The sequence below is a fragment of the Vidua macroura genome, chromosome 2 (assembly GCF_024509145.1).
Source record: "Vidua macroura isolate BioBank_ID:100142 chromosome 2, ASM2450914v1, whole genome shotgun sequence".
NCBI classification, from domain to species: domain Eukaryota; kingdom Metazoa; phylum Chordata; class Aves; order Passeriformes; family Viduidae; genus Vidua; species Vidua macroura.
Window position 1 is genome coordinate 116,190,412 of NC_071572.1, and position 27,235 is coordinate 116,217,646.

General features: G+C 57.2%; 2 protein-coding genes across 4 annotated transcripts in view; both read left to right on the forward strand.

Annotated features, from left to right (window-relative positions):
• The first annotated feature begins 3,951 nt into the window (after positions 1 to 3,951).
• On the forward strand, positions 3,952 to 9,470 carry P2RY6 (pyrimidinergic receptor P2Y6). 3 transcript variants are annotated; one of them, XM_053971910.1, is made up of 2 exons: positions 3,952 to 4,446; positions 6,343 to 8,691. In XM_053971910.1, the coding sequence occupies exon 2, from the start codon at positions 6,398 to 6,400 to the stop codon at positions 7,385 to 7,387; it is 990 nt and encodes a 329-aa protein (XP_053827885.1). In that variant the 5' UTR covers positions 3,952 to 4,446; positions 6,343 to 6,397; the 3' UTR covers positions 7,388 to 8,691. The 3 variants fall into 3 exon arrangements, 1 of the variants encoding a protein (XP_053827885.1); XR_008435989.1 differs by lacking the exon at positions 3,952 to 4,446 and adding an exon at positions 9,260 to 9,470 and having other exon boundaries at positions 6,075 to 8,647; XR_008435990.1 differs by lacking the exon at positions 3,952 to 4,446 and adding an exon at positions 9,264 to 9,470 and having other exon boundaries at positions 6,075 to 8,647.
• A 1,853-nt stretch (positions 9,471 to 11,323) lies between these two features.
• ARHGEF17 (Rho guanine nucleotide exchange factor 17) overlaps positions 11,324 to 27,235 on the forward strand; it is a 31,282-nt gene continuing 15,370 nt past the window's right edge. Inside the window, exon 1 of the mRNA XM_053971228.1 lies at positions 11,324 to 14,245. Coding sequence (XP_053827203.1) covers positions 11,324 to 14,245 — 2,922 coding nt within the window. The remainder of the gene's footprint in view (positions 14,246 to 27,235) is intronic.

Consider the following 27,235-nt stretch of genomic DNA (forward strand, 5'->3'; position numbering starts at 1 on the left):
CTCAGTGAGGTGACACTGGGGAGCCCCCCACATGGAATTCCATCATCTGGGCAATGCCTTCAGCACCTCCTTCTCTTCCACATCCACCGAGACCCACCACAAGCCCCCAGAAAGAAAGCAGGGAATCATTCTGGAGGGCTCCCAGGGAAAAGAAGGGTCAAACCCATGGTCCAGCGGAACCTCAGCATCCCAGTGCTGTTTATGCATCTGCCATTCCATACCCAGCCCGTGCCCCCGAGGTTCTTTGCCTAATTGCTCTTTAATTGCCCTGCTCAGGAAGCGCGGAGCTTTGACGCCTGGTTAATGAGTACGGGAGGCATCGACCCCTTCGGCTGCGACCCGGTGCCGCAGGGAGACCCTGTCCCCGGCCCCCAGGGCCAGGACAATCCAGCTGCTCCCTAGTGCGTGGGCATCCCCGGCTGTAAATCCCACTTCTGGGGCCGGTGGAATTCCCCCGACACCGGCTTTACAGATACAGATGCTCGCCCATCATCCTAAGCCAGATGTTCGCCTGGGACCCCCCCATGCTGGCCCAGCTGTTTCTCCCCCCTGCCTCGCCCCTGTCCACCTGTGACCCCTCCCCAGCCCCCTCCGGGCCCTCCCGCAGGTGCCGGAGCCGGAGCCGGAGCGGGGCGGAGAGGGGCGGCCCCGGGGCGGAGCGGCGGCGGCGCGGCGGCTCCGAGCGCTCCGCGCCGCGGGCTCCCGGCGCATCCCGCTGCCGGTAAGTGCCGCGAACGGTGGGAACGGGATCAACCGAACCGGGCCGGGATGGCACCCAGCAGGCTCGGAGTGAACCGGGCAGGTTGGGACCCTAAAGGGTCAGACCCAACCAGGCGGGATGGGATCTTGGTGAACTGGGCAGGAGCGGGCGGGATGGGGCTGGAAAGGGCAGGATGGAGCCCTAAGGGGTCAGGGTGAACCCGCTGCCTCCCGGCGCATCCCGCTCTGGTAAGTGCCGCGTACCGGGAGTACGGGACAAGCCCAGCCGGGAAAGGATGGAATTCAAGTGTGTCAGAGTGAAGCGGGCAGGATCGGGCTGGAAGGACGGGATGGGACTGGACCGGACAGGATGGGACCCAACAGGATTAGACCCAACTGGGTAAAATGGGACTGGATCGGACCGGGTGGGAAGGGACCCGGCAGGGTCAGATCCACCCAGGCAGGATGGGACCTTACAGGGTGAGAGCGAACCCGCTCTTTCCCGGCACATCCCGCTGCCGGTAAGTGCCGCCAATGGGGAGGGGGGGACGGGACAAGCCGAACCGGGAAAGGATGGGATCCGAGTGGGTCAGAGGGAGCCGGGCAGGGTCAGACCCGAGGGGGCAAGGCTGAACCCGTCAGGATGGGATCCAACGGGATCAAACCAAACTGGGCAGGATGGGGGAAAACTGGGTAGGACTGGACCCAAACAGATCGAATTGAACTGGGCAGGATGAGGCAGAACAGAGAGAATGAGGTCGGATCCAGAGAACAGCCGTGCTTGGTGCTTCGGCTGGGATTTGGAGTGATCCCAGAGCCACTCCGAATGGAAGCTGCCGGACTTTGCCCCTGGGGACGTTTGGCAGCTCTTACCATGGAGCAGGGCTCAAAATCCCACCACCATCCCCCTGGCAGGGCTGGCGCAGTGTGGATTCTCCCCTGTCCCTCTGCTCCCATGGTCTGGGGTGCCTGCATCCCTCAGGCATCCATAGGGATCAGCCAGAGGTTGTATTGCACATAAACGTGCTTAAATCTGCTCGAGGGACCTGGTTTTCCTTGGCACCTCTGCTGAGGGTGCCGGTAGCCTGGCCTCTACCTTTTATATATATTTATATGTATTAATGCATGTATACATCTAGAGGTATAGATATATTCCTATATATGAGCATATCTGCATAGACACGTGTGTATAGGTGTATAAATGTATTTCTGTATATATGGGTGGAGTTATGTATCAACATGAGTGTGACTCCATGTGCTCAGGGACATATATTTGCGTTTAGGGGTGTAGAAGTTTCTGTGTATGTGTGTGTATAGTCTGTATATGTGAGTGGAGAGGTATCTATTTCTAGTTCTAGTTCTAGTTCTAGTTTTAGTTCTAAATAAATATAAATATAAATATAAATATAAATATAAATATAAATAGAAATAGAAATAGAAATAGAAATAGAAATAGAAATAGAAATAGAAATAGACATACATATACATATATATATACATATAACTATAACTATAACTATAAATTATAAATAATAAATATAAATATATAATGTGTGTGTGTGTGGAGAGCCATAGATATGGTTGGATGTAGTGAGATATATATGTAGAGAGATGTGCAGAGGTGCATTTATGTATAGAGGTATATGTTGATATTTATATTTGTGTTTGTATTTATATTTACATGCATAGAGGTATAGGCCAGCTGAGACTGGGAAAGCTCATTGCACCTTCCCTGTCCCCATCATTCCCTTTCCAGCAGGGAATCGCTGCCCAGGTTGCCCAGAGCCTCCCTGAGGTGCTGATTTATGATGGGGCACCAAAGTGTGGGAAGAAGAAGGTGCTGACCCAAGGACAGAGTGGCTCTATCCACTCTATCCACCACCCTGTGCCCCATTCCTGACAATCCATGTCGAGTACCCCAAAATTCCCAATGGTCTCCCAATTTTTCCACATTGTTACACCCTCAGGCTTCGCTAAATGGAGATTTCCCCTAAAACATCCAAGCCTGGCTCCCCACTGGGCAGATGGGCACCTGAGGATATTTGGGCACCAGCCAGGAGACGTTTGGGGATAAGGATGTGGTGGCTTTGGCCCGAGTGACATGCAGGATGGAGCATCCCCCTTTCCGTGCTCTTTGAAATTTGCTGAGCTGGAGCTTTCACTTCCACCCAGCCCAGACTTCCAGCCCTGCCAGCCAGCCACAAAGACCAGAGTGGGAAAGATAAACCACGGAGGAAGGTTTCCAAGGGACAAAGCCCTCCCCCACATCCTACTCCAGGGCAGCAACACCCAAAAGCTTTCCCCGCTCTATCCAGCTTGCAGAATCCCCCTCCAAATCAATAGGAGGGTGTTAATTAAAGCTAATTCCACTGGAGAAGGGCTTGGTTTGAAAGCAAAGAGGTTGGAGGGGGCATGTGCAGCTGCAGGTGATTATTTTTAATCTCTTCTCCATCTGGCCACAGAGCAGCCCCACTTCTCTTTCCTGATCCTTGTTCCTCTTCTGCAGGCACCTTTAAACCTCTGGGATGAGGCTGACCCCATCCTGACCCCTCCCAACACCACAGGCACCCTTTATTTTCCCCTGAAAAATCTCATTTCCCGTGGATTTCAGCAAGTGCCCATCACTGGTGGCAGGGCAGTGCCCATCACAGGTGCCAGCCCCATCACCCCCAGAGCAGGCAGGGCTTCCCATGATGGGGTTTTGGGGTGAGAAAAGGGACTTTTGGGACAATCCACCCCGACAGACAATGAGGCGGGAACATGCCCTGGGCACAGAAACTGGTTGAGGCTGAGGGTCTCACTGTGGTTTCATTAATTGGTTTCATTAACTGGTTTCATTAATCGGTGGGCGCTGGCAGAATGTGACTGGGGGTTCTGGGCAGCTGCAGTTGGGATGGGGATTCTCCAGTGTCTGGCCTTTCCCTGGTATCAGGAGAGATTTTTCCTCCCCTCCTGCAGCTTTCCCACCCCCCCCCAAACCCAGCAGTAGGGGAGTTCAGTGCTGTTTCCCTCTTACAAAGAGGATTTTTTCCTCATTTGCTGTTTTTTGGGGGGGGGGAAATCCCTTTTTTTTTTTTTTTTGGCTGCTCGTCCTTTTTTTTTCGGTAACTGAAGACCTAGGTAGCCTTGGGCATGGCCCTCAGCAATGCCCTGCCAATGCCTCCAAGGGGTGTTTTGGGGGAAAAATATGTTGAAAAGAGGTGTAGACCACACTGGTTCACTTCAAACTCAGTGACTGCGCCTCAGTTTCCCTTGTTTTACTTCAGCATCTGGACAGCTGGAACATCTTCTTCCTCTTGGTGCCACAGTGCCCTGTCCCCAACATCTGCCCACACTTAGAAGGAGCCAAATATGAGGGAAGCGAGGCAAAAATGGAGGAAAAACTCAAAAATGAGGAAAACCGGCCAAAAAAAAAAAAAAACGAGGGGGAAAATTAAAAAAAAAAAAAAAAATTACAGGAAAGACCAAATAATCCATAATGACACGAGCCAGCCACATCCTGGCACCCGCAGGCAGGAGCGTCCCCTGCCCTGGTGGCATCTGTGGCGTGCCACAGCCCTGCAGTGCCCGGCAGAGCCATTCCTGCCAGCTGGGTTTCTGTTCCCCGTTTCCCTGGGCTGCTGCTGCTGAGAGGAAAGGGAAGTGTTGCTCAACGGGGTGAGCACAGCACCCACAGATCGTGGCACCCACAGATGTGCCAAGCGCCGGCAGAGCCGTGGGTCCCAGCAGCCCGGGGCACCCCAAGAGGTAAGAGGCACTCCCAGGCCCCCCAGGACCCCTCTTCCCAGCCACCTTGTCCCCAGTGTCCTTGGTGGGGACACTGGGGGGGGGGGGGGTGGCAGAGGTTCCTCTGTGGGTGCTGCCCCGACCTTGGGTCCTGAGGGAGGTTTGGGGGAGCCAGGGGAGCTTTGGGGGGAGCCAGGGGGTAGGGAGGTTCACAGCCCTGGAGCATTTGTTGGCTTGGAGGTGGGAGAGGTGAGTGCTGGAGCTGGGGTGACACTGGGGTGACACTGGGGTGACACTGGGGTGCTCAGTGTGATGCAGGGGGGCTCAGCAGGGTTTAGGGCGGCACTGGGGGCTGCTGAGGGCTCAGTGAGGTGCCAGAGGGACTCCTCTAGGGTGTGATGAGATGAATGGGGGTGCAGGGGGACTCGGCAGGGTAGCAGGGGGATAGGAGGTGTGTGCAGCAGCCGGGGGACTGATTCACAAGCCCCAAAATTGTGTCCCCAACACTGACACCATGGCTGGGCTGTGCTCTGGGGGCTGCTGAATCCCCAGACACCTGAAATGATGGGGGTACAAGCTGACGGGCCGGCCCCTGAACTCATTTGTCTCTCTCTCCCTGGTGCCTTGTGCCCCATGCTCCTGGCTGGAGCTTGGGCACCTCCTCCCTGCCTCAGTTTCCCCTTTCCACTGGCCACCCCCTTCCAGGCAGGTTTGTGCCCAGGGCAGCAGGGGAAGCGGGGACTGTGCCTCCGGCCAGGGCTGCAGCCGGGGCAGGGCAGGGCAGGGAGCGAGGGGAAGGAGGAGAAGCGGCTCTCCGGGACCTGCCGCCCCTCCGGGCGCGGGTGGCACCCACGGGCGGAGCGGCGACAGATGCTGCCCGGCGACACGGCTGGGACAGGGGGGCTCCTGCGGCTGTGCCACCACATCTGCCTCTGAGGAAAGCAGATCTCCTCCTCCCCTGCTCAGAGCCGCCCGGAGGAGGCTGGGTGGGCTCTCTGAGCCCACTGAACTGAAAAGCTCTGGGGTCGATGTCACCGCGCTAATGACGGGTTGGAAGTGCCCACGAGGGTCGCGCTGGGCTCCGTGCGGGCGGCATCTCCCGGGCTGAGCCCGGCTGGCCGCAGGGCTTTGGCACCCCCTGCAGAGGCGCAGGAAGCCGTGCCGGCGGCTACCGGAGCATCCTGCCGCAATTTCCTCTGCCGGAGGGGGCTGACAGCGGCTCGGCCTTGTGCAAACCTTTCTGCGCGGGATAAGTGTCCTGGGAAGTGGAGCTGGGCTGGTGGCAAGTGTGGCCACCACGCTGTCCTGTGCTGTCCCACTCACTCTGCCTTCACCTTCTTGTTAGACCCCTAAAGCCATCATTGTGGCTTAGAATCGTGGAATCACAGGAGGGTCTGGGATGGAAGTGACCTTAAAGATTCGTTCCAGCCCCTTGCCATGGGCAGAGACACCTCACACTAGCCCAGGGTACTCCAAACCCTGTCCAACCTGGCCTTGGATGCTTGCAGGGATGCCACAGCTTCTCTGGGTAGCCCAGCTCTCCCAGAGCAGAGGGGATCTCTTGGAGCAGCTCTCTCCAGCAGCTCCAGGTGCTGCTGCTGTGTCCCCAGGGCTAGGGCAGCTCTGCAGGTGGGGTCTCAGCTGGGCACAGGGGCAGAACCCCCCCTGCCCTTCTGCCCAGGCTGGGGGATCAGCCCAGGGCACAGGGGGCTGCACATGATTGCACACGGCTGGGTCGTGTCCAGCTTCCCATCCACCAAATCATCCTCAGGGCTGCTCTCCATCCCTCCATCCCCCAGCCTGTGTGCACACTGGGGGTTGCCCCAACCTGCAGATCACCAGTCTGGGTTCATCCTGTGAAGGGCGTATGTGACACCACTCAGACGAGTCACCAGCTGTCCCCTCTGACATTCACAGGTGCTGCAGAGGGGCCACGCCGGCAGAGAGGACACTGACGGCTGGGAACACCACCATGGCCAACCTGACAGCCACGAGCACCGGGAGGAACTCGTGCACCTACCACGAGGAGTTCAAGCAGGTCCTGCTGCCCCTGGTGTACTCGGTGGTGTTCGTGGTGGGGCTGCCCCTCAACGCCGTGGTCATCGGGCAGATCTGGCTGGCGCGGAAGGCGCTGAGCCGCTCCATGATCTACATGCTCAACCTGGCCGTGGCTGACCTGCTCTACGTCTGCTCCCTGCCACTCCTCATCTACAACTACACCCAGAAGGACTACTGGCCTTTCGGGGACTTCACCTGCAAATTCGTGCGCTTCCAGTTCTACACCAACCTGCACAGCAGCATCTTCTTCCTCACCTGCATCAGCGTCCAGCGCTACCTGGGCATCTGCCACCCGCTGGCCTCGTGGCACAAGAAGAAGGGCAAGAAGCTGACGTGGCTGGTGTGCGCGGCCGTGTGGTTCATCGTCATCGCCCAGTGCCTGCCCACCTTTGTCTTCGCCTCCACCGGCACGCAGAGGAACCGCACCGTCTGCTACGACCTGAGCACGCCCGACCGCTCCGCCGCCTACTTCCCCTACGGCATCACCCTCACCTTCACCGGCTTCCTGCTGCCCTTCGTGGCCATCCTGGCCTGCTACTGCAGCATGGCCCGCATCCTGTGCCAGAAGGACGAGCTGATCGGCCTGGCCGTGCACAAGAGGAAGGACAAAGCCGTGCGTATGGTCATCATCGTGGTCATCGTCTTCTCCATCAGCTTCTTCCCCTTCCACCTGACCAAGACCATCTACCTGATCGTCCGCTCCTCGCCCGTCCTGCCCTGCCCGGCCCTGCAGGCCTTCGCCATCGCCTACAAGTGCACGCGGCCCTTCGCCAGCATGAACAGCGTCCTCGACCCCATCCTCTTCTACTTCACCCAGCGCAAGTTCCGCGAGAGCACCCGCTACCTCCTCGACAAGGTGAGCTCCAAGTGGCGGCACGACCACTGCGTCACCTACGGCTCCTAGGCGAGGACGGGGCCACCTCGGTGCCGCCGAGGCACGGAGCAATTTCGGCTCTAAGCTCCACGGAGCAGAGATGGCTTCACTGGGGACATGCTGGAGGAGAGGAGGATGGCATCTCCCAAGCTTTCAGCACTTTCAGCCCATCTCCAGCCTGGCGATGGATCCATGGTGATCCATCTCCATCCAGTGGTGCAGTATTAACCCCATCACAGATCCGGTGTCCTCTCCCTTGCTCACTTGGAGCAGCTCAGCACCTTGGTGGTCAAGCCACCGATGCAATAAAAATCCACTGGGACCGTGGAGAACAAGTTGGAGCTCCATGGAGGACACGTCCCTGGCTCAGGATGAGCTGCTGGGGGATGATTTGTCCCTGTACTCAATTAAAAATTCCATTATGGGGACAGCATGAAGGCTGGGGAGGGTTTGGTTCAGCCCATACCATGGGGCCATGTGTTTCTCCAGCTCAAGATCAGTGCCACGGGTGGTTTTTGTGTAACATCCTTTTTGGGACATCCCTATCCCCCAGTGCCTGGAATGAGGCCACACCAGCAAGAGACACAGGCTCACTGGTGTTGCTGGTGCTGCAAAATGGTGGAGGAGCACCCCTGGATGGACTGGGAACCAGGAAAGGGGACATCAGGGCAACTGGAACACCCGTGCTGGATTTCCCACTGAAGCCACAACCATGGCTGGGTTAGGCACAAGCCAGCAGCATTGTCACCTGCCTGGCGACCTTCACCTGAATCCAGCTCCCTGCTTAGCCCAAATCTGGCCCATGCTGGTGTCAGTGGTGCCCTGCTGTCACCTCCTACCCAGGATCCACCACAATGGGAGCCAGCACACGTGGACACAACGCCCGCAGTTGGAAGATGCTTTCCACAGAGAGCTACTCAGTGTCCTGGCCACGTCACCATGCATCCCTGGCCACGTCACCATGCATCCCTGGCCACGTCACCATGCATCCCTGGCCATGTCACCATGCATCCCTGGCCTCTCCACGGGGTTGGGGCTTGAGCTTTGCGCCCCCAGCCTCTGTTGGGATGCTGCCCCCTCCCAGCGAGGAGGGATTTGGGAGGTGGATGCACCACTCATTGCTCTGCGAGTCTTCTCTAACATATAGGATGTATAGAATTAACTCCCTGCTCTCTCTCAGATGGGTGTATACACCCACTGTATGTACAGACATAGAATATATCCGAGCAGAGGGAGGTTTGTGGCCCAGCCCAGGCTCTGCAGTGCAGAAATTCTCTGCCTGAACACGGTGTATGTATCTATACAGTGTACATATATATAAATATATATGTGGATAACTGCATTTCTCATGTCTGCTTATAATAATCACACCTAAGTGGATTTAAGTAATCTGCTTCAAATCTCCGGGGTTGAGCACCCCTCCACCCTGCAGCTGGCCAAGCGTGCAGCTCCATCCTGACTTGCTCCCTGCAGGTACAAAGGTTCTCCTCAGGTACCTGGCCACCACCCATCCATGCTGGCAGTCCCAGTGTGTCTCCGTGCCGTCATGAGGATGGGGAGGGTGTCCAGAGTGGTCACAGGCTCTTGGATGATGCTCAGAGATCTCAGCATCACGGCTGGGCTGGGACAGAGAGGGATCCTGCAGCAGCATTAGCTCAAACCACCGGGTTTTGCAGGAGCTGCCTCCCTGTCCTGGCAGTGACAGTGACTCTAGGTCAGGGCACAGAATGTGATGGACAAGGCAAAGGCAGCCCCGTGCTCTCCCTTGCCCTGAGCTCATCCACGCCAAAATCCCCTCTGATGCATCTTTGGGGTCCTGCAATGGAAGGGCAAAATGCCGGGGGGCTGCGAGAGCGGTGGCTGGAGGGACAACCCCAGCGCGATGTTCCCATCTCTTCCCAGACAGGAGGAAGGTGACGGAGTGGGAGGGCCGGGCCACGCCATCCGGACCCAGGAGAGGGCGCAAAATATTTAGATTTGGAGAAATCCGGCTGCTCTGTGGGTGTCCACCTGGCTCCAGGGAGGGAGGGAGGAGCCCTGCGCCCAGCGCCTGGATAGGACCCGTGGGAGGAGGCGGCCGAAAAAATCGAACCACAATAAAGCTCTGAGGTTGTGGAGGGAGGAATTAATCAGCTTCCAAAAGGTCTGGTGGTGGCTGCAAGGGCTGCACGGGCTCAGGTGGTCACATCCAACAGCCTCAGGATGTTGTTCCTGATACTGGAATCACTCATTTGGAATGTTTTTGAAGAGGAGGGGACACACAGAGCTCTCTTTGTATCTCACCATGTCCTGCCCTGCCTTGGAGTCCTGTCAGCAGGTCCCTTGGCACCACCAGGCCTGGAAGTGATGGGAATAAAGGGATGCCTTAGAAATGGGGTGAGGGCTTCAACAAATCTCCTTTGCTTGCCAGATGCTCAAAGCCAGCAGCTGAGGAACGGCTCCTACAGAAATGAGTGGGGATGAAATACATGGCTCTTCCCAAAATTCCACCAGGGAGGGACATCGTGGGACATCATCCTTGCAGCCAGGAGACACCCAGGCCTGGGGGAAGCAGGGAAGCAGGGTGGAGGGTGGGAAGGGAGAGCCAGGGAAGGAAGACTTGCTGGGGTGGAGCATCTCATGGCATCGCTGTGGGCGCTTTTTAGGTCCTGAAAAATGCATTTACAGGAGGTGTTGGATTTTATTTTTTCCCTTTTTTTTTTGTGCCTTGGGGTCAGAGCCAGCAATATCTTCTACATGGCCAGAACACCTTTGCAGCCCCATCCGTGTCTCCAAGGCCACAGCTCACCCACCAGCCGTCCCAGCCACCTTCATTTTTCACATCCCCAGCGATAAATCTGCTGTCTTGGGGGGAAAAAAGGGTTATAGGCTTCAAATAGCAAGCGCTGACAAGCAATGCTGAAAACCCACGAGAAAGTCTGTTCACGGGGCAGTGCTTCCCTGCAGAGCTTTGCAAATTGAGAACAAGGTGTTCTCTCCTCCCTGAGATGAGCAGGGTCTGGAGGAATCTGCTGCAACGGGAAGAGTCATTCACTGGCACTCACATTTTTTGGTTATTTATCATGTTTTCCCCTAAAAAGCTGGGAAGGGATGGAGGGAATCACAGAGTGGTTTGAGTTGGGAGGGATCTTGAAGACCACCTAATTTCAACACCCTGCCCTTCCACCAGCCCAGGTTGCTCCAAGCCCCAGCGTCCAACCTGACCTTGGACACTTCCAGTGATCCAGGGGCAGCCCCAGCTTCTCTGGGCACCCTGTGCCAGGGCCTGCCCACCCTCACAGAGAAGAATTTCTTCCCAATATGCCACTTAAATCTCTCCTATTTTAGTTTAAAGCTGTCCCCCTTCATCCTATCACTATCTGCCCATGTAAAAAGTTGCTCTCCCACTTTCTCATAAGCCACTTCATAAAAGGGAAGGGGGATGAAGGATGCTGGGGGTGGAGGGGGGGTGTGTGGAAGAAAGGATGCAGGGGGAAACGAAGGATGCAGGAGGGGGGTGAAAGATGCAAGGGGGTGCGAAGTGCTCCTGCTTGAGCAAGAGGGCAGCTGCAAAGCCGCCTTCCTCCCCTCCCCTCTCCCCTCCAAAGGAAAAAAAAAAAAAAAGGAAAAAAAAAGAAAAAAGAAAAATTAAATAAATAATTTTAAAAAGGGAGCAAAACTTCAGCCCTCCCCCTCTGCGGGAGCAAACCCCGCCTCCGGGGAGGAAAGTTTATTTGAATGCAACAAATAAAAAAGCAGGGGGTGAGGGAGGAGGAAAAGCCAAAAAAAAAAAAAAAAAAAAAAAGAAGGGGTGGGGGGGGAGAGAGAGAGAGAGAGAGAAAACAAAGCGGGAGGGATGCAGCCCGCCGGCAGCCCGGAGGAGGAGCGGGGCCGGGCGGTGCCTGCGGCGGGGCCGGGGCCGGGGCGCGGCGGCGGCGGGGCCGGGGGGCGGGCGGAGGCGGCGGCGGCGGCGGGGGGGCACCGACAATGGCGGAGGGGGGCAGCGGCCGGGGGGTAGCGGCGGCTCGGTGCCTCCTGCCCGCCTCCTCCCCGCCTTCCTCCTCCTCCTCCTCCTCCTCCTCCTCCTTCTTCTTCCCGGGTAGGAAAGTTTCAGCGCCGATCGCGGAGCAACAACCGGGCCGGGCTTTTGGCAGCCTGGCCCCGTCGGTACGGCAGCTTTCGCTTCGTTTCACCGAGCCGGAGCCGACGGGCCCGGTTCATGCCGGGGCTCAGCCGCCGTCCCCGGCTCCACCGCCGCCCCCGCCGCCGCCGCCGTCGCCGCCGGGCCCGGGGTTGAACGCGGAGCCGCCGCGCTGGCCCAGCGTCCCGGCGATGCGGAAACTCTTCGGGGAAAGCTGCCGGCAGCCGACGGCGGCGACCGGGAATGGGACGGGGAGCGGGAGCGGGAGCGCCCGCGGAGCTCCCCCGCCGCCTCCGCCCCGCAGCCGCGTCCCGCACCCGGCGCTCCGCTCTCCCCGCGGAGCTCCGCCGGAGCCCGGCCCGCATTCCTGGCATAACTCGACTCGACCGCAACCACCCTCCTCCTCCCCATCGCCCCGCTCCAACGGGGACGATGAAGCGGCGGCGGCCCGTTCTCCCCGCGCCTCATCGGGCAGCGAAGGCGAAGGGCAGAGCGCTGCCCTCCGGCCCCGCGCCGCACGGAAGAAGAAGAAGGAGGGCACGGCGGATGGCGATGCCGAGGCCGAAGGCTGCGCTAGGGTGGTCCCCCGCCACCCGCTGCCCGTGGTGGCCCGCGTCTCCAAGGTGAACATCCTGCCCTTCGGCAGCCCCGGCGGGTCACGCAGCAGCAGTCGTTATTCCAGCACGGAGACGCTGAAGGAAGAGGAGCAGTTTGGAGTCTGTTGGCCCAGCCAAGGACGGACTCTCCAGGCAGGTTATGGTATCTATCGATCGCCCAGTTTCGGGGCCAGCGATGGCCTGGCGTGGGGACAGCCGGGGGTCCGCGTCCGCCCCAAGCTGCCCCAGAGCGTGGCCAAGGCAAAACCGGACTATGGGAGCGAGAGACTGCACCAGCCAGGGCTGGAAGGGGAGCAGGCCAAGCACCGCAAGTCCTTGTCCAACCCCGACATTGCCACCGAGACCCTGACTCTGCTCAGCTTCCTCAAATCAGACCTCTCAGAGCTGAAGGTGAAGAAGAAAGGGGTGAGGATCGGCCTCGACGTGGGCTCCGACGGATGCTCCAGCGTTGCCAGCCCCTCCCCAGGCGGCTGCGGTGCCGCTCATCCCCAAAACCGCTGGGCGCCGGGCGAGCGGCCAACGCTCAAGGACCTAACGGCCACTTTACGTCGCGCCAAGTCCTTCACCTGCTCCGAAAAATCCGGGACGCGGCGGCTTTTCCTTCAGAGCACCATGAAGCAGAGCTCCTCCGAGCTCCTTCTGGCCTCTACGGACGGCCAGGACCGGGTGGCTCCAGGTGGGGCACAGCAGGGGGATGAGGATCCTCTCCCCATGGTCATCCAGGACCAGTACATCCAGGAGGCGAGGCAGGTGTTTGAGAAGATCAGCAGGATGGGTTCCCAGCAGGACTACGGCTTTGCCGCCGAGCAGAAGGACAGCGGAGGTGTGGAGGGCGCTGAGGTGGTGGCACCGACGACAGGGACGACAGATGTGACCCTTCGGGGACAGGTGGAGAGCACGCGGTGTTTGAAGGACGCGGAGCTGGAGGAGAACCTCGCTCGCAGTAAATCCGTGGAGGAGCTGTCGGGTCACGAGTCGAGCGTGACGGACGAGGGCATCGTCACGGAGCCGGAGCCTGTGGGGCTGCCCTTCCAAGCCCTGCACGAAGCTGTGGAGGCCTGGATGCTGCCCAGTGCCGGGCCGGCAGCCGGTGACTTGGAAACGCCGCTGCCCGCTCGCCCGACGGCGGCGGTTGAAGACCTTCCAGCTGGCAAACCCGAGATGCCGAGCACCCCCGGCAGCCTGCGGCGACGACGTAAGTTCCCATCAGCGGGCGCCAATGGGATGGAGGGCGGCAGCGAGGGTGGCACCGAGCCCTACCGCTCCCTCAGCGACCCCATGCCTCACCGGAGGCGCTCGGTGGCGGAGGAGGCGAAGAATTTCTCCGTCGACAGCAACCTGCTGGGCTCGCTGAGCGCCAAGGCGGGCATCCCCCAGCCCGCCGCCATCGCGGGCAGCGCGGGCAGCGCGGGCAGCGACCTTTCCCTGGGCAGCGATGGGCCCCGGGACTACAGCAGCCTCATCCGCACCATCGTCAGCCAGCCCGGCGCCATGGCCAAGCTGGGCGACGACAAGGCCAACGGCAAGACCATCAAGAAGAAGTCGCTGAGCGACCCCAGCCGCCGCGGCGAGCTGGCGCCCGGCGCCTTCGAGGGTCCCGGTGAGGCCATCAGCGAGCTGGAGCCCAGCATTCCCCCGTCCAGCAGCGAGCCCATCCTCTCAGCACAGCCCGCGGCACCGGGCACCGGCCGCGGCTACGGCTTTGACCCCAAGCTGGCCGACGTGCTGTCACCTCGCATCGCCCGCCGCAGCTCCAAGAAGCGCTCCAACCGCGCGGCTCACCAGGAGAACCAGCCACCCCCGGCGCCCGCCGTCCTCGCCAAGAGCCGCCCGGCCACCAAGCACGTCCGTCACACCAGCGAGCCCGCCACCTTCGTCCCCATCACCGTCCCCGAGCCGCTCGTCCCCTCCGGCCACCACGGCCACCTCCCTGCGCCGGCTGCCGGCCGCTCACCTGGAAAATCCTTGCCGACCCTCCAGCCTCCTTCGCTGGAGGATGTCACCAAGCGGTACATGCTGGCCCTCAACTCAGGTGACACGTCCCCCGGTCCTGGGGATGGACCCCGCTCGCCACCCGCTGCCCCACCGCCCCGGCTGCCCCGGTGCTCGCGGCTGCCCGACGAACACGGCCCCAGGACCAAGCCACAGGTGGTAAGTGCCCATCCATCCTAAAAGCACCTTTGTTTCATGGGGTGCACCACCCATCCAAAGCACTGGTGGCCTTGGGGGTCTGTCATGTGTCCCTTGTGGTGGACAAACTCCCATCTGCAGAGGCACTGCTGGATGGCCAGGCCCTTTCCGGTGGTCCCCAGGGGATGAGCTCTTGTTTGTTGGGGCAACCTCCCTGATAAAAAGGTGATTTTTGGATGGGAAAAAGCAGTTTTGGATGGGAAAAAGCAGGTTAGATAGCACCAAGTTTTGGTGGGAGAGGCTTTTAGAAATGTATTATGTTTATATATAACATCTCTCAGTGATGCTACGTAAGGTACTGATAAATTGACCGTCCCTGAGATGCTGAACCAAAAATTGCCTTTTTCTTGGCTGGGAAGGCTGGGAAACGATCCTCCTGCTTGGGAATCCTCATGTTACACCCCTTATTGAGCAAAACTGCATTTTCCCCTCCGAAAAAACACCATCCCTCTACTTGGGATCATGAGCATTGCCATGCTGGTGCGTGGGGAAAAGTGGGGGAAATATTTTTGTGCGTGCACTGAATATTTGATTGACAGGTGAAAGTTTGATCCTCTCTGGGGAAGAATTGGTGCAGTCTGGGGGATGTGAAGGTGCTCTGCTCACCCTGAAGCGCAGCTGCGTGCTTTGGGATCTTTCCTGGGATGGGTTTTTGGCATCGCTGGCCCCTTGGCTGTTGTTTGAACACGGACTTGGGTTCCCATCGCTCTCCGGGTGTTTGTGCCGGGAAGGGCTTGGAAGCATCACCTCCTGCTGCGGCACAGCAGCGCCAGCACCCACGGGGCTTTTAATAGCTCTGGGAGAAGCCCAGAAATACCCGTTCCCGTGGGGGATCTGCTGAGAGCTCGCAGGAATGATGCTGGCAGGGCCTCTCTACCCTGCTCCAAACCGATTTAAGAGGATGGGCTGGACCATTCCCTTCCAGCGGCCGCTGGCAGCCAAGCGTGAAGTCCCCGGGGCTGAGCCCGGCCGTGTAACCCTTGCTGGCCAGGGCAGAGCCACGTGGAGAGAGGCTGCTTTTCTTTGGATCCTCCCAAAATCCCCCAGCAGCTTCCTCCCAGGGTATTCTCTTGGGATCTGGCATCCTCCTCACAGGATATTCTCTGGGATCCAGCAGCCCTGCAGCATCGTCGTCCCCAGGAGGGTCTCCTGGGGTCTGGCATCCCCACAGCGTCATTCCCCCACGTTATTATCTTGGAATCTGTCACCCCTGCAGCAACATTCCACTCAAAATATTCTCCAGGGATTTCTGCTCCCCATCCAGCTCCTTCTCCTGTTGTTGTCCCCAGTGCCAGACAACAACCGTTGGTGGCTGAGAACAGGATGGCCACTCTTGGCCACTGTATGAAACACCCTTGAGGATGTTTTGGGTGAATTTGGGGGGAATTTGGCAGCATTTTTTGCCTGATGGACCAGTTTAGGTTTAGATTTTTGTCTTCTCCGATCATGGGCTGCAAAGTGCTATGAAACCATCGAGCACCATAATTAAAATGGGTTAATGAGGAACCTCCTGGAGCTTTGGCTGGTGCCGCCGTGGGGACACTGGCAGGTCCCCAAGGCGAGGCTGTGCACCTAGTGGCACTTCTAAATAATTCATATGTTTAGTTTATATAATATATGGTTTGTCTTAATAATTTATAGAGAGATATTTCTTACTCAGGCAGGTCCCTGTGGTGTCCTGGGCCAATATCAGGGATGCTCTGCTGACCCCACACTCCGATACACCCCCAGCCCTGCTCTGATCCCAACTTTGGGATGATTTTGGGTGGATTTTTACCAGCTGGGAGCCCTAGCATGTCCTCAGGTGGATGGGCCACCCTGTGGAAGCAGACCCTGAGGATGCTGCTCCTTACCTTGCCTGAACCCTCCGTCCTCGGGGTGCGAATTTTCCCTTTTAAGGGCAACACCGCAGCTGTATCTTCAAATCTCTCTCCTGCCTTGGGATTTCTCTGTGCTCCAGACATATCCTAACTGAAACCAGGATTTTTATTTCTCCTTTTGATTTATTAGATCTGGGATGTTTTATTTCAGATGGCATCAGCTTTGCCGGGGGGGGGGGGGGGGGCCAAGGGGGACCTGCAAGGGAGTTGCTTTAATTCTACGTGAGAGCACCGAGGACCGGATATAACTTGGCACTGGGATGGCTGGCTGGGAACAGGGATTTATGTGCTCCCTGACCAGCAGAGAAGAAATCAGCTTTATTTTTTACTTTTAGATTTATTTTTTTTTTCCCCTCCCCAACTCAATGGAAAGGGCCAGCGTTGCAAGGCTGTGAGTCTGTATGGGGAAATGGCCACCTCCACTTGGGAATTCTGTGGGATGGGAGCATCCAAATCTTATCATGGTGGTGATGCTGAGATGGTGTCCATCTCCAGCAGACTGTACTGGGAAGGGATTCATAATGGGGTCTGGCACCTCTGGGGTGATGCTCCCTTAAAATATTCTCTCCCAAAATCTTTCACCCTCAAGATATTCCCTTGGGGTGGAGTATCCCTGCAGCATCATTCCCCCAGGATATTTTCCCAGCTCCCGTGGTTTGGTGATGGCTTTGGCAGAGGTGCATCTGGCACATCCCGCCCAGAGAGGTTAACGTGGCATTCTCCCTCGGGGGCAGCACTGTTTGTCCTGGGTGCTTTCCAGCAATTCTCCATGGGGCTGGAGCCATCCAGTTCACCCTGGGTGCAGAAGAGCTCCTTCACCCTGTGCCTGATGGTGGGCTTTTAATTCCTCGGGGGTCGTTAGCAGCACATCCCACTCTGGCAGATCCTACGGGAGAAAAAAACCCCAAAACTCAAGATAAAGACTTTTCCCTGCTTCCAGCACCCCAAAAGCTGCTGGAATGGGCAGCACAGAACAGCACATGTGCGCGCACCCATGTGCAGCCCCACATAGCCTAGCAGCAAGCCAGGATGCATTTAGGACACTTTTGGGGTGGATTTGGGGCCCATTTTGCTGCCAGACTGGCAACCCCTTGGATCTTCCTTCCCCGCGTGGCCGAATCCGTCTGGGGATGGAAAATTAGGTACGCTCGCTGTCTTGCTGTGTTTGTTGACTTAGCAGCACTCGGATTAAACAGGAAAGTATTGATTTAAATATAGCACCTCTGGGGAGCACGGCAGCCGTGGGAACGCGGCCCCCGGCGCCCCGGCCGCTGCCTTCCCCACCTGCGGCTCCCCAAGCGGGGCGGCCGCACCCCGGAAAAGCCATCAGGGATGGAGGGGGATCCCGGAGGGGAACGGCGGGGTCACGTTCCCAGGGAAGCTTGCGTCAACCACCCCCTTTCCTCCCCAGCATCCTCCCTCCCAGCTCATCCCCGATCCTCCAGAAGCTCCTCCTCGCTGTGGGGACAGCTCAGAGGTCGGGTCCGTGCGCTGGCCTGAAGTTTGTCATCTCTGGGCTTAGTTTCCCTCCGTTCCATTTCTGTAAATCCCCAGCTTTGGGGCTGTGGCTGGGTGTTGTCTCGTTTTTTGGTGTAACTGGAAATCTCTAATCAAAGCAGCTGCAGGGTAGAGGTGGGAATGGGCAGATCTTGGCTTTCCTCTCCCTGCTCCAATGGTTTGCCCGGGTTTTGCGTCCCTGGATCTGCCGTGCTCAGCGAAATGCTGGAGTGGGGGGAAACTGAGGCACGCAGGCAGCCCTTCGGAGAGGTGGGATGTGGGATGGAGCGGGGAGAAGCTGGCTGGGATCAGGTGATGGTGCCTGTCAGTGGCATGGATCCACCCTGGGATCAGTGGCACGGGGCCAGGCAACGTGTCCAGGGGGGTGACCCAGCCCAAATCCCCTTAACTCAGCCCATTTTTGTCTCTTTCTTTCCACACTGCCAAAATCCCTTATCTTTGCCCATTTCTTATTCTTTCCTTCCCCCGTGCCAAAATCCCTTATCTTTGCCCATTTTTTACCTCTTTCCTTCCCCGGTGCCAAAATTCACTTAACTCTGCCCGTTTTTACCGCTTTTTTTTTTCCCCTGGTGACAAAGTCCCCTAAACTCAGCCCAATTTTTACTCTTCCCCAGTGCCCAAAATCCCCTTATCTCTGCCCATTTTTGTCTCTTCCTTTCCCTGGTGCCAAAAATCCCCTTAACTCTGCCCATTTCTGCCCCTTCCCTTCCTCAGCGCCAGCGCTTTGAACAGGGCTGCTTTGTCCCTTGTCCCCCCCAGCTTTAATTAAAAGCCTCTAATTAATTAGGCAGCGAGCTCCACCGGGGTGGGGGGATGATCCACGTGGGATGTGCATCCTTTGAGGCCTGTGCTGGTGGGGCAGGATCCAGCCTTGGAGCGACAGGGTTAGCCCTGGGCTGAGCTGGTCCTGGGGGCTGGCCTTGGCCCGTGGCTGCCTGATCCAAAGGTCAGGCTCTTGGCAGGATCCAGGGACTGCAGCGAGGGTGGGAGGCTGGAATGGGCTCGGCAGGAGCTGGGCTTCCAGCCTGCAGAGAGACCCACAGTCCTGCAGCTGGGAGGCACCAGGAGCTCCCTGGGGCTGGGGTACACAGGGAGAGGCTGGTTCTGGAGCTTGTGCATGCAGGGAAATCCCTGGGATTTGTGTGGATGTGCATCCCTGCACAGGGAGTCCTGGCGTGCAGGGATACACATACAGGGGGGGATGGAGAGGGCCTGCTACAGGGATGCATGTAGGTATGTATGGGACACTCACAAAGGGAGTTTGGGGGGAATTTGGCAGCATTTTTTTGCCTGATGGACCAGTTTAGGTCTGTTTTTTTGTCTTCTCCGATCAGGGGCTGCAAAGTGCTACAGAATCTTCGAGCACTATAATTAAAATGGGTTAATGAGGAACCTCCTGGAGCTTTGGCTGGTGCTGCCTTGGGGACATTGGCAGGTCCCCAAGACGAGGCTGTGCACCTAGTGGCACTTCTAAATAATTCATATGATTAAGGGAAGAGGTCCCTGGTGCAGGGATACACACGTGGGGGTATGGAGAGGGCCCTGGTGCAGGGATATATTCTCAGAGATGCACTGGGCAGCCTGCCTGCACCCTGCCTGCATCTGTGCACAGATGCCTGGGCTTTTCCATGGAAAATCACATGCCTCCAAAGCTTCTGGGAGGAGGTGGCCTTCTTCTTCCATCTGCTCCTGCCAGGGAAGCAGCAGGTCGGCCTCCCTTGTGATGTAACCTTCAGGTAACCTCCTGCCAAACCCAGCTGGGATGGAAGCTCAGAGCTTCCCAGGGCTTGTTCCTGCAGCCTTAATCCATCATTGCAAGGGTTGTGGGATCTTTGGAAATGTTCAAGGCCAGACTGGATGGGCCTTAGAGCAGCCTGTTCTAGTGGGACGTGTCCCTGCCCATGGTAGGGGGTAGGAACAAGATGAACTTAGAGTGCCATCTGGTCCAAACCATTCTGTGATTCTCTCATTCTCTGATTTAGAGCCTTTCCCAGGGGCATTTCTGAAGAGGGAGGTTTCCCCTGGAAATTGATCCCTGTGTGATGGGAGTGTCCAGCGAGGTGATGAGCTGAGGTCTCCCCTTGCTGAGCTCTCCCTCACCAGGTCACAGCAGGTCCCATGGGGCTTCCCACAGCTTCAGAGCTGCAGCAGGAGCTTCTCCTAAATCCAGGATGGAGAAGGAGGTGCCCTCACATGAAGGGAAGGGGCAGCAAGGCAGCACTGGGCTTTGGCCAGTACAGTTTCCTCTTCTCTCAGGGCGTGCCCTAGAAAACAGGGAAGGAGACTCCCATCCTTCCATCCATCCATCCATCCATCCATCCATCCATCCATCCATCCATCCATCGTCCATCATCCATCATCCATCCATCCATCCATCCATCATCCCTCCATCCATCATCCATCCATCCATCCATCCATCCATCATCCATCCATCATCCATCCATCATCCATCCATCATCCATCCATCCATCATCCATCCATCATCCATCATCCATCCATCATCCATCCATCATCCATCCATCATCCATCCATCCATCCATCCATCCATCATCCATCCATCCATCCATCCATCCATCCATCCATCATCCATCCATCTATCCATCCATCCATCCATCCATCCATCATCCATCCATCCATCCATCCATCCATCCTTCCATCCATCCATCCATCATCCATCATCCATCCATCATCCATCCATCCATCCATCCATCCATCCATCCATCATCCATCATCCATCCATCCATCATCCATCATCCATCATCCATCCATCCATCCATCCATCATCCATCCATCCATCATCCATCCATCCACCCATCTTCATCCATCTCCTCCCATCTCCATCAACCTCCATCCATGTCCATGCTCCCATCCAACCATCCCTCTCCACCCATTCCCACCACCTATCCAGGACAACAGTCCCCACACGCCATCCAGGCGTGATTTTCCAAGAGAACATGGTCCATCTTCCAGGATGTCCCCTCCTGAAGGCATCTAGCCTGGCTTGCACAGACAGAGCCCACCAAAACAAAAGCCTTGCCATTTCCACCGTGGTGCTTCCAGGCCAGGATGTGTCCAGTGAAGAAAAATCAGCCACTTCCACCCCCTCTCCCTCAATGTGTCTCTTTTTAAAGCTCTGATGGTTGGTCCCGGTGGGGCTGTTTCTCTGGACTCCCTTGGTTTCCATGGAGAGGATGAGTGAGGAATTTCAAAGGGAATGGCTCCAGTAAATGAACTCTTCTCTAAAAATAGTGTGTTTGCTTTTGGTTCTTTGGGAACTGCGGCCCGGCCAATGGGAAGGAGAACGAAAATCAGCATCTGGGTAAAAGTATTCCAGTAACTCACTCTTTGTGCAAATTCCCTTTGGAGCCACTCAGCTTCCGGGGAACAGGAGGCTGATCCCAGTCTGTCCAGTTCCTGCCCTCATGACTGCCATTCCTGGGTGCAGCTGGGGGCTGTCCCCAGGCCTGGTGCTCCCCTGTACCTTGTGCAGGGTATTTTGAGTAGAATCCCTTTAATCCCAGCGGTGGAAGGATTGGAGGGAGCAGGCGTTGGGCTTGCGTGACCCCCTTGTCCTGCGTCATCCTAGAAACCCCAGGCATGTCTCCTTTTGGGATCAAGGAGATGGCCACCACCACCTTCCACCCCACCAGTGACATCCAGGACACCTGTGAACCCCACCAGGACATCCCTGCTGGGATGTGCTGGGAAAGAGGACACCCGTGGTAGTACCCACCACCAGGTTTCCTCTGGAGGTGTCACCATCCCAATGAGGGGACAGCCACCACCAGGTGCCCCCTGGAGAAGCCACCATCCTGCTGTGGGGTCACCAGCATCCCTGCAGGGTCCCCGGGGCTGGAGAAGGTTTCCTTGGTGGTGCCGTGGAGCTGCTATTTGTGACTGCCTGTTCCCGAGCCCTCCGATACTCTCCAAAAAAAACAAAAAGGGAGTTGTTTGCATGGGAAGATTGGCATCTCCGAGCCTGGGATATGGTTTCCTGCTTTTTTTAGCTGGAGTAGCAGCAGACTCGTCGGCCTGCCCTGATTTGGCATCCCTCTTCTTGCTCTTTTTTTTTTTTTGGGAGAGTTTCATCCTGACCCCTCGGCAGAAACACCGTCGCTAGCGGTAGGGGATCGGGTTTGGTCCTTTTTGGTTTTTTTTGGGTTGCCCAAAACCCCGGTGAGATGGGATGTAGATGGCTCAGAGCCTCGGTGAGCGGAGAGGGAACTCGTCCCTCGATCGTCCAAACCTGGCGCAGGTCAGTGGATGCTGAACCCCCCCTGCTTCCCCTTCCCCCCCCACCCCAGGGTGTGCTGTGACAGTGACAGGGCAGGGAAGCTGTCACCTCTCGCCTTGGCTGTGATAGTGACGTGGGCTGTGGGCGTTCCTGGCGAGGTCTGTGGTTCCCATCCCCAGCTCCCTGCTGTCCTGCTTGCAGCAGGGTGAGGGGACCCACGGAGTCTGTGGGGCACAGCTGGGTGAAGGCTGGTGGTTGTGTACCTCAGCTGCTTCCAGGAGGGATCCAGGCAGGAGGGACAGGAGAAATCCTGGCAGGGGCATGGAATGGGGTGTTCAGCTCTCCTACCTCCTCCATCAGCTCCTGGGTGTCCATCAGCTCCTGGGTGCTTGTGGATTTGTGGGTGCCCACGGATTTCTAGCACTTGCCTGATCCTAAGAATCCATCTGTCAGCTCCTGGCTATCTGTCAGCAGCTGGATGACATTTCTGGGTGCCCATGGACTCCTGGTACTGGTTGGCACCTGAGGGGCCATCAGCTTATGGGGGCCTGTGATTACTTCTGGACTTGAGAGTGTCCATGGACTCCTGACACCTGTTGGATCCTAGGAATCCATCAGCTCCTGCATCCCCATCCCCTCTGGGTGCCCAGTGGCTTCTGGGTGTCCGTGGATTGCTGGGTACCTGTTGGATGCTGGCCATCCATCAGTTCCTGGGTGCCCATGGCCTCTGGATGCCCGTAAGCCTGTGAGTGTCTGTTGGCTCCTGGGTGTCCTTCAGCTCCTTCGTGCTTGTGGATCCATGGGTGCCCAGAGTCTCTTTGGGATCCTGGGCATCCATTGGCTCCTGGGTACCCAGGGAGTCCCCGTTGGCTTCTGGGTGCCCATGGACTCCAGGGTAACTCCTGAGCAGCCATCAGCTCCTGAGCATCCATCATCTTTGACTCCTGGATACCTCTTGGCTTCGGGTGTGCTTGGAATTCTGGCTCCACGTGGAGACCTGGATCCCCATCAGCTCCTGGGTACCGAACACCTCCTGTGCCCATCACTCCCTGCATGCCAGGCTGGCTCCCTCCTGGCTGTCCCAAGACTTCTGGCCCCATTCCACCAGCCAGGGCACCTCCCACCCACCTGTGCCAGCCTGGCATCCAGCAGTGATGGCAGGGAGCGCCAGCATCGGGTACCCCTCTCCCTGGCTTCCTTGTCCCCCAAAATCCTCATAACCATTGCATTTGGGGTGGTGTGGGGTGCGGGGTCAGGCTTGTGCCAGCAGCAGAGGATGCTGGTGGGGGATCCAGGGATTCCAGTGAGTTGAGGGGGTGGAATTACTCCTGTCCTGGTGGGTGCAGGGCCAAGCCCACTGGGAGGCAGCAGGGAAGGAGCAGGGGGAGGGAAGAAGAGCTGGGCTGACCTCAGCATCTGGAAAGCTGCGCTCTTGGGCCGTGGCCTGCGTGCCGAAAACCGGAGGCAAAAAAAACCTTCCATATTTGGTGAAAGTTGCTCCAGGCCTCGGCAAAGGCTGGCAGCAAACGGGGGGCCACAAGCCCCCAGCTCTGCCCCGGACCACTGGTTTTGTAAGGGCTCTGCAAACGTGCCAGGGGATGGATGGTAGCTGGGGAGGGTGAAACTGGGGTGAGCATCTCCAGTCGGGTGGGAAGGGGGGCATGGAGAGGGGGGATCCATGGGATGCTGCCAGCAGCGCAGGGAGGATGAAGGAGATGCACCAGCACAATCCTGAGCTTTGAATTTTGGCAGAGGGGAGAGCCCCTCACCCCAGTGTCATTGGTGGAAGCCCCGATTTCTGGTGAAAATCCCACAGGAAAAGCCTCACTGTGCATTTAGAGGAGGAATTTTTGTTGCTTTGGGAGATGAGTCTCCTACAGCTCCGCGTTCCCCATCCCACTGGCACCGCTCCCGGCGCTGCTGCTCCCCTGGACAGCACAGGGATGCCCAGCATCCTTCCACCCTGCCTTGGAAAAATTGCCCCAACTCCTTTATTTTTTATTCCCTTTTTTTTTTTTTTTTTTTTTTTTCTCCTCACACTTGAAAAGCAGAATTGCAGCCAGGCCGTGTCCTCCCGGGATGAATCACCGCAGCCGAGAAGTCCAAGAAGGGAAAACAGCTGAATTCCCGGGCACTGGGGCTGAAGCTGCCCTGCTCCTCCTCCTCCTCCTCCTCCTCCTCCTCCTCCTCCTCCTCATCCCAGAGGGGGTGGTGCTGCCGGGTTTCTCCATGGGAGCATCCCTGACCAAATCAATGCTCCTCTGTGAGCTGGGAGCCTGGGAAAAACCACGGCGGAGGGAAAAGCAAACATCTCCAGCCCCGGGCCTGCGAATAAACATGGGAATATTATTAGTAACTGAAGCAGGGCTGAATCAGAGCTGCTGATTTATGCTCTTATTTCCTCTCAAGAAGTTACTCTTTGGAGGGCAGCTCGGACTTTCCTTACCCGTGGGAGAGCAGGGAGAGGCTGGGCAGGGAGGGAATGCAGCCCCGGATGTGATTCCCTGCGGCGTCGAGCAGGCTCGGGCACGGCCCCTCTTCTGTGCCACAGGTCCTCCTGTTCCCATGGCAGTGGCTTCCCCAGCACCTGGAGGTCCCAGGGATGGTTGGCTGTTATTCAGAGGTCAGAGGCTAGTAGCAGGAAGGGAGGGATTGGAAGACAGGGATGAGGTGACACCTGGAAAAAGAGGTGACTTGTTCTCGGGGATGGCAGTGGTTGGTACCCAGGGATGGGATTTGTCCCAAAAGGTGGCTGGCACCATGGAGTGGAGGTGATTGGTACCCAGGGATGGGCTGATGTGCCCCAAAAAGGTGACTGGCACTGTGGAATGGAGGTGATTGGTACCCAGGGATGGGCTGATATCCCAAAAAGGTGGCTGGCACCGTGGAATGGAGGAGATTGGTACCCAGGGATGGGCTGATGTGCCCCAAAAAGGTGACTGGCACCATGGAATGGAGGTGGTTGGTACCCAGGGATGGGCTGACGTGCCCCAAAAGGTGACTGGCACCTTGGAATGGAGGTGATTAGTGCCCAGGGATGGGCTGATATCCCAAAAAGGTGGCTGGCACCGTGGAATGGAGGTGATTAGTGCCCAGGGATGGCAGTGGCTGCCATCCCCCAACTTTATGGCACTTGTGGGACATAGGGCAGGGCATCCCTGATCCCAAGGGACAGGCTGCTTAGGTTTGAAAATCCTACAGAGCCCAATCCAACCTCTGGCTTTAATACTTCCCAAGAGGACAGAATGTGATTTTTTTTTTTTTTTTCCCCTGAGTGATTTCCTGACAGAGGCCGAGTGATTGAGGCAATACAGGCTTGGATGGAATAGCATCATCCTGTTTTGGGAGATGGTGCCAGCCAGGGGCTTTTCTGCATGCACAAGGAAGTTTTACATGCCAGGATGATGCTGTTTGTTGCAGAGGTGTTTGCTCATTGCATTGGGATGGATGGAAGCAGGTCCAGTTTATTTCCAAGCCTTTTCTTTCTGGAGTTTTGGTGGAAATAGAGCTGAGGATGTGTTAGAATTGTTAAGCTTGGGAATTCACCGTGCACTGTCCCCGTGGACCAGTGGCTCCCACTATGTCCCAGCTCCCTCTAGTGGGATCTACCCTGGGAACAAGCATACAGGGAAAGAAAAGGTGCAGAAATTGCAGATTCTTTCAAACTGGGAATGCTGGTTTCAAGGAGGTGCCAAGATTCAGGTAGCTCCTAGCACAACCCTACTGTGACACCCTAGAGAATCATGAGCTGAGCTGTAATTGAAGGAAAACAACTTGTACTTATTTACTCTTAAAATTTTGGCGTGTTTTGGAGGGGTGGGAATAATTTTGCTTGTGGCAGGGTTAGCTCCTCCTTCAGCAGCTGCAGGAAGGCCCTGAGCAGCAAATCCCACTCCCAAAGTGGTCTTTTCCCCCCCTAAATCTGGATATTTTTTGCCCCAGTAGAGGGTCTCAGGGACAAAATCCCTGCTGCAGCTCACTCAGGTTATGGCTGGGTGCTGGCACAACTCATTACACCAAAGAAAGGGAGAAACACTGAGTGCTGTGGGAATTTTGGGATGATCTCTGGGGATGCAGAGATCCCCCTTCCCATGGGATGTGATTTTAGCACCCCAGACAGTGGTGGTGACAGCACGAGGCAATCACCAGGGTTTGGGAGAGTGGGGGGAGTCCTCAGAGTGCCTGGAAACATCATCATTCCATGCACTGATGTGTGCACGGCCTCAGCCCGGGCTCAAGGGCCAGAATCTGTGTGATCCCTCATGGAATGTACATTCCTACTCTCCCTTTGGCCTTTGTTTGTTTAAAAAATGGATGTTTTAGGACTTTCCTCCATCGATGCCTCTTTGTTTGCGGGGGTGGAGGCAGGACACAATATACCATGGCCTTTTCCCAAATATTTTAGGATGTTTTAAAATCCCTGGGGATGCTCAAACTCCTCCTGCGTCGATATTCCTGCACAGGGAAAAGCAAAATGATGGGGTTGCTCCCTGAGCCTAATTAAAAAAGAAAATAAATCAAGATAGGAGAGTTCCCATCCTTCTTCAGGGTTGTATTTCCAGTGTCAGAGGGAAAGCTGGGGGGAAAAGCCTCTCCTTGGCCCCCATCCCAGGTTTGGGGTGCTGCTGAATCACCCCCAAACCCCCAGTGCCGGTTCCTCTCCATCTTTGGGTTTTCAGGAACATTTTGCCACGCTGGCACAAGCCTTGGGATGGGGGATGAGTCCCTTGGCTCCATCCTAAGGAACTGGCACGCGTTTCCCAAGAGGATTTGGGGTTTTGGGGGAGGAAACGCTCAGGTTGGGGAAAAAAAAAAAAAAAAACAACCACAACAGGGGCTGGTCCGAAAGGAAATCTAAAGGTGTTTACAAAGAGCCGCGCTGCTAAAAATAACCGGCTCATATTTTAGACAGCCCTAAAAATAGGCAGCGCTGTTGGAGTGGCCAAACACTCCCAGGAATTTCCTGTGGGCTGCGGGCCGCTCGCAGGGGGGTCCGGGCTCGGCCGGCCGCATCGCTCCGGGGTTTGCATCCCCGGGTGATGGAGAGGTGACCCCCACCGGGCCCCCGACAGCACAGCGGGATTCGGCCCCGCTGCTTCCCTCCGCCGGGCAGGACGGGTTTAACCCTTCCCCAGCCGTCCTCCCTCACATCCCGAGGGGTTGGGAGAAGCGCAGCCTCCCCAGCCGACAGCGGAGAGTCTCCTTGCAGTGTTCCCGGGACACGCTGGGCTGGATGAAGGGATTGAGCCAAAGGTGGCGATCGGGGAGTGGGGAAGGCTCTCCTGCCATGGGGGGATCGCCCTGCTCGCCCCGGGGACG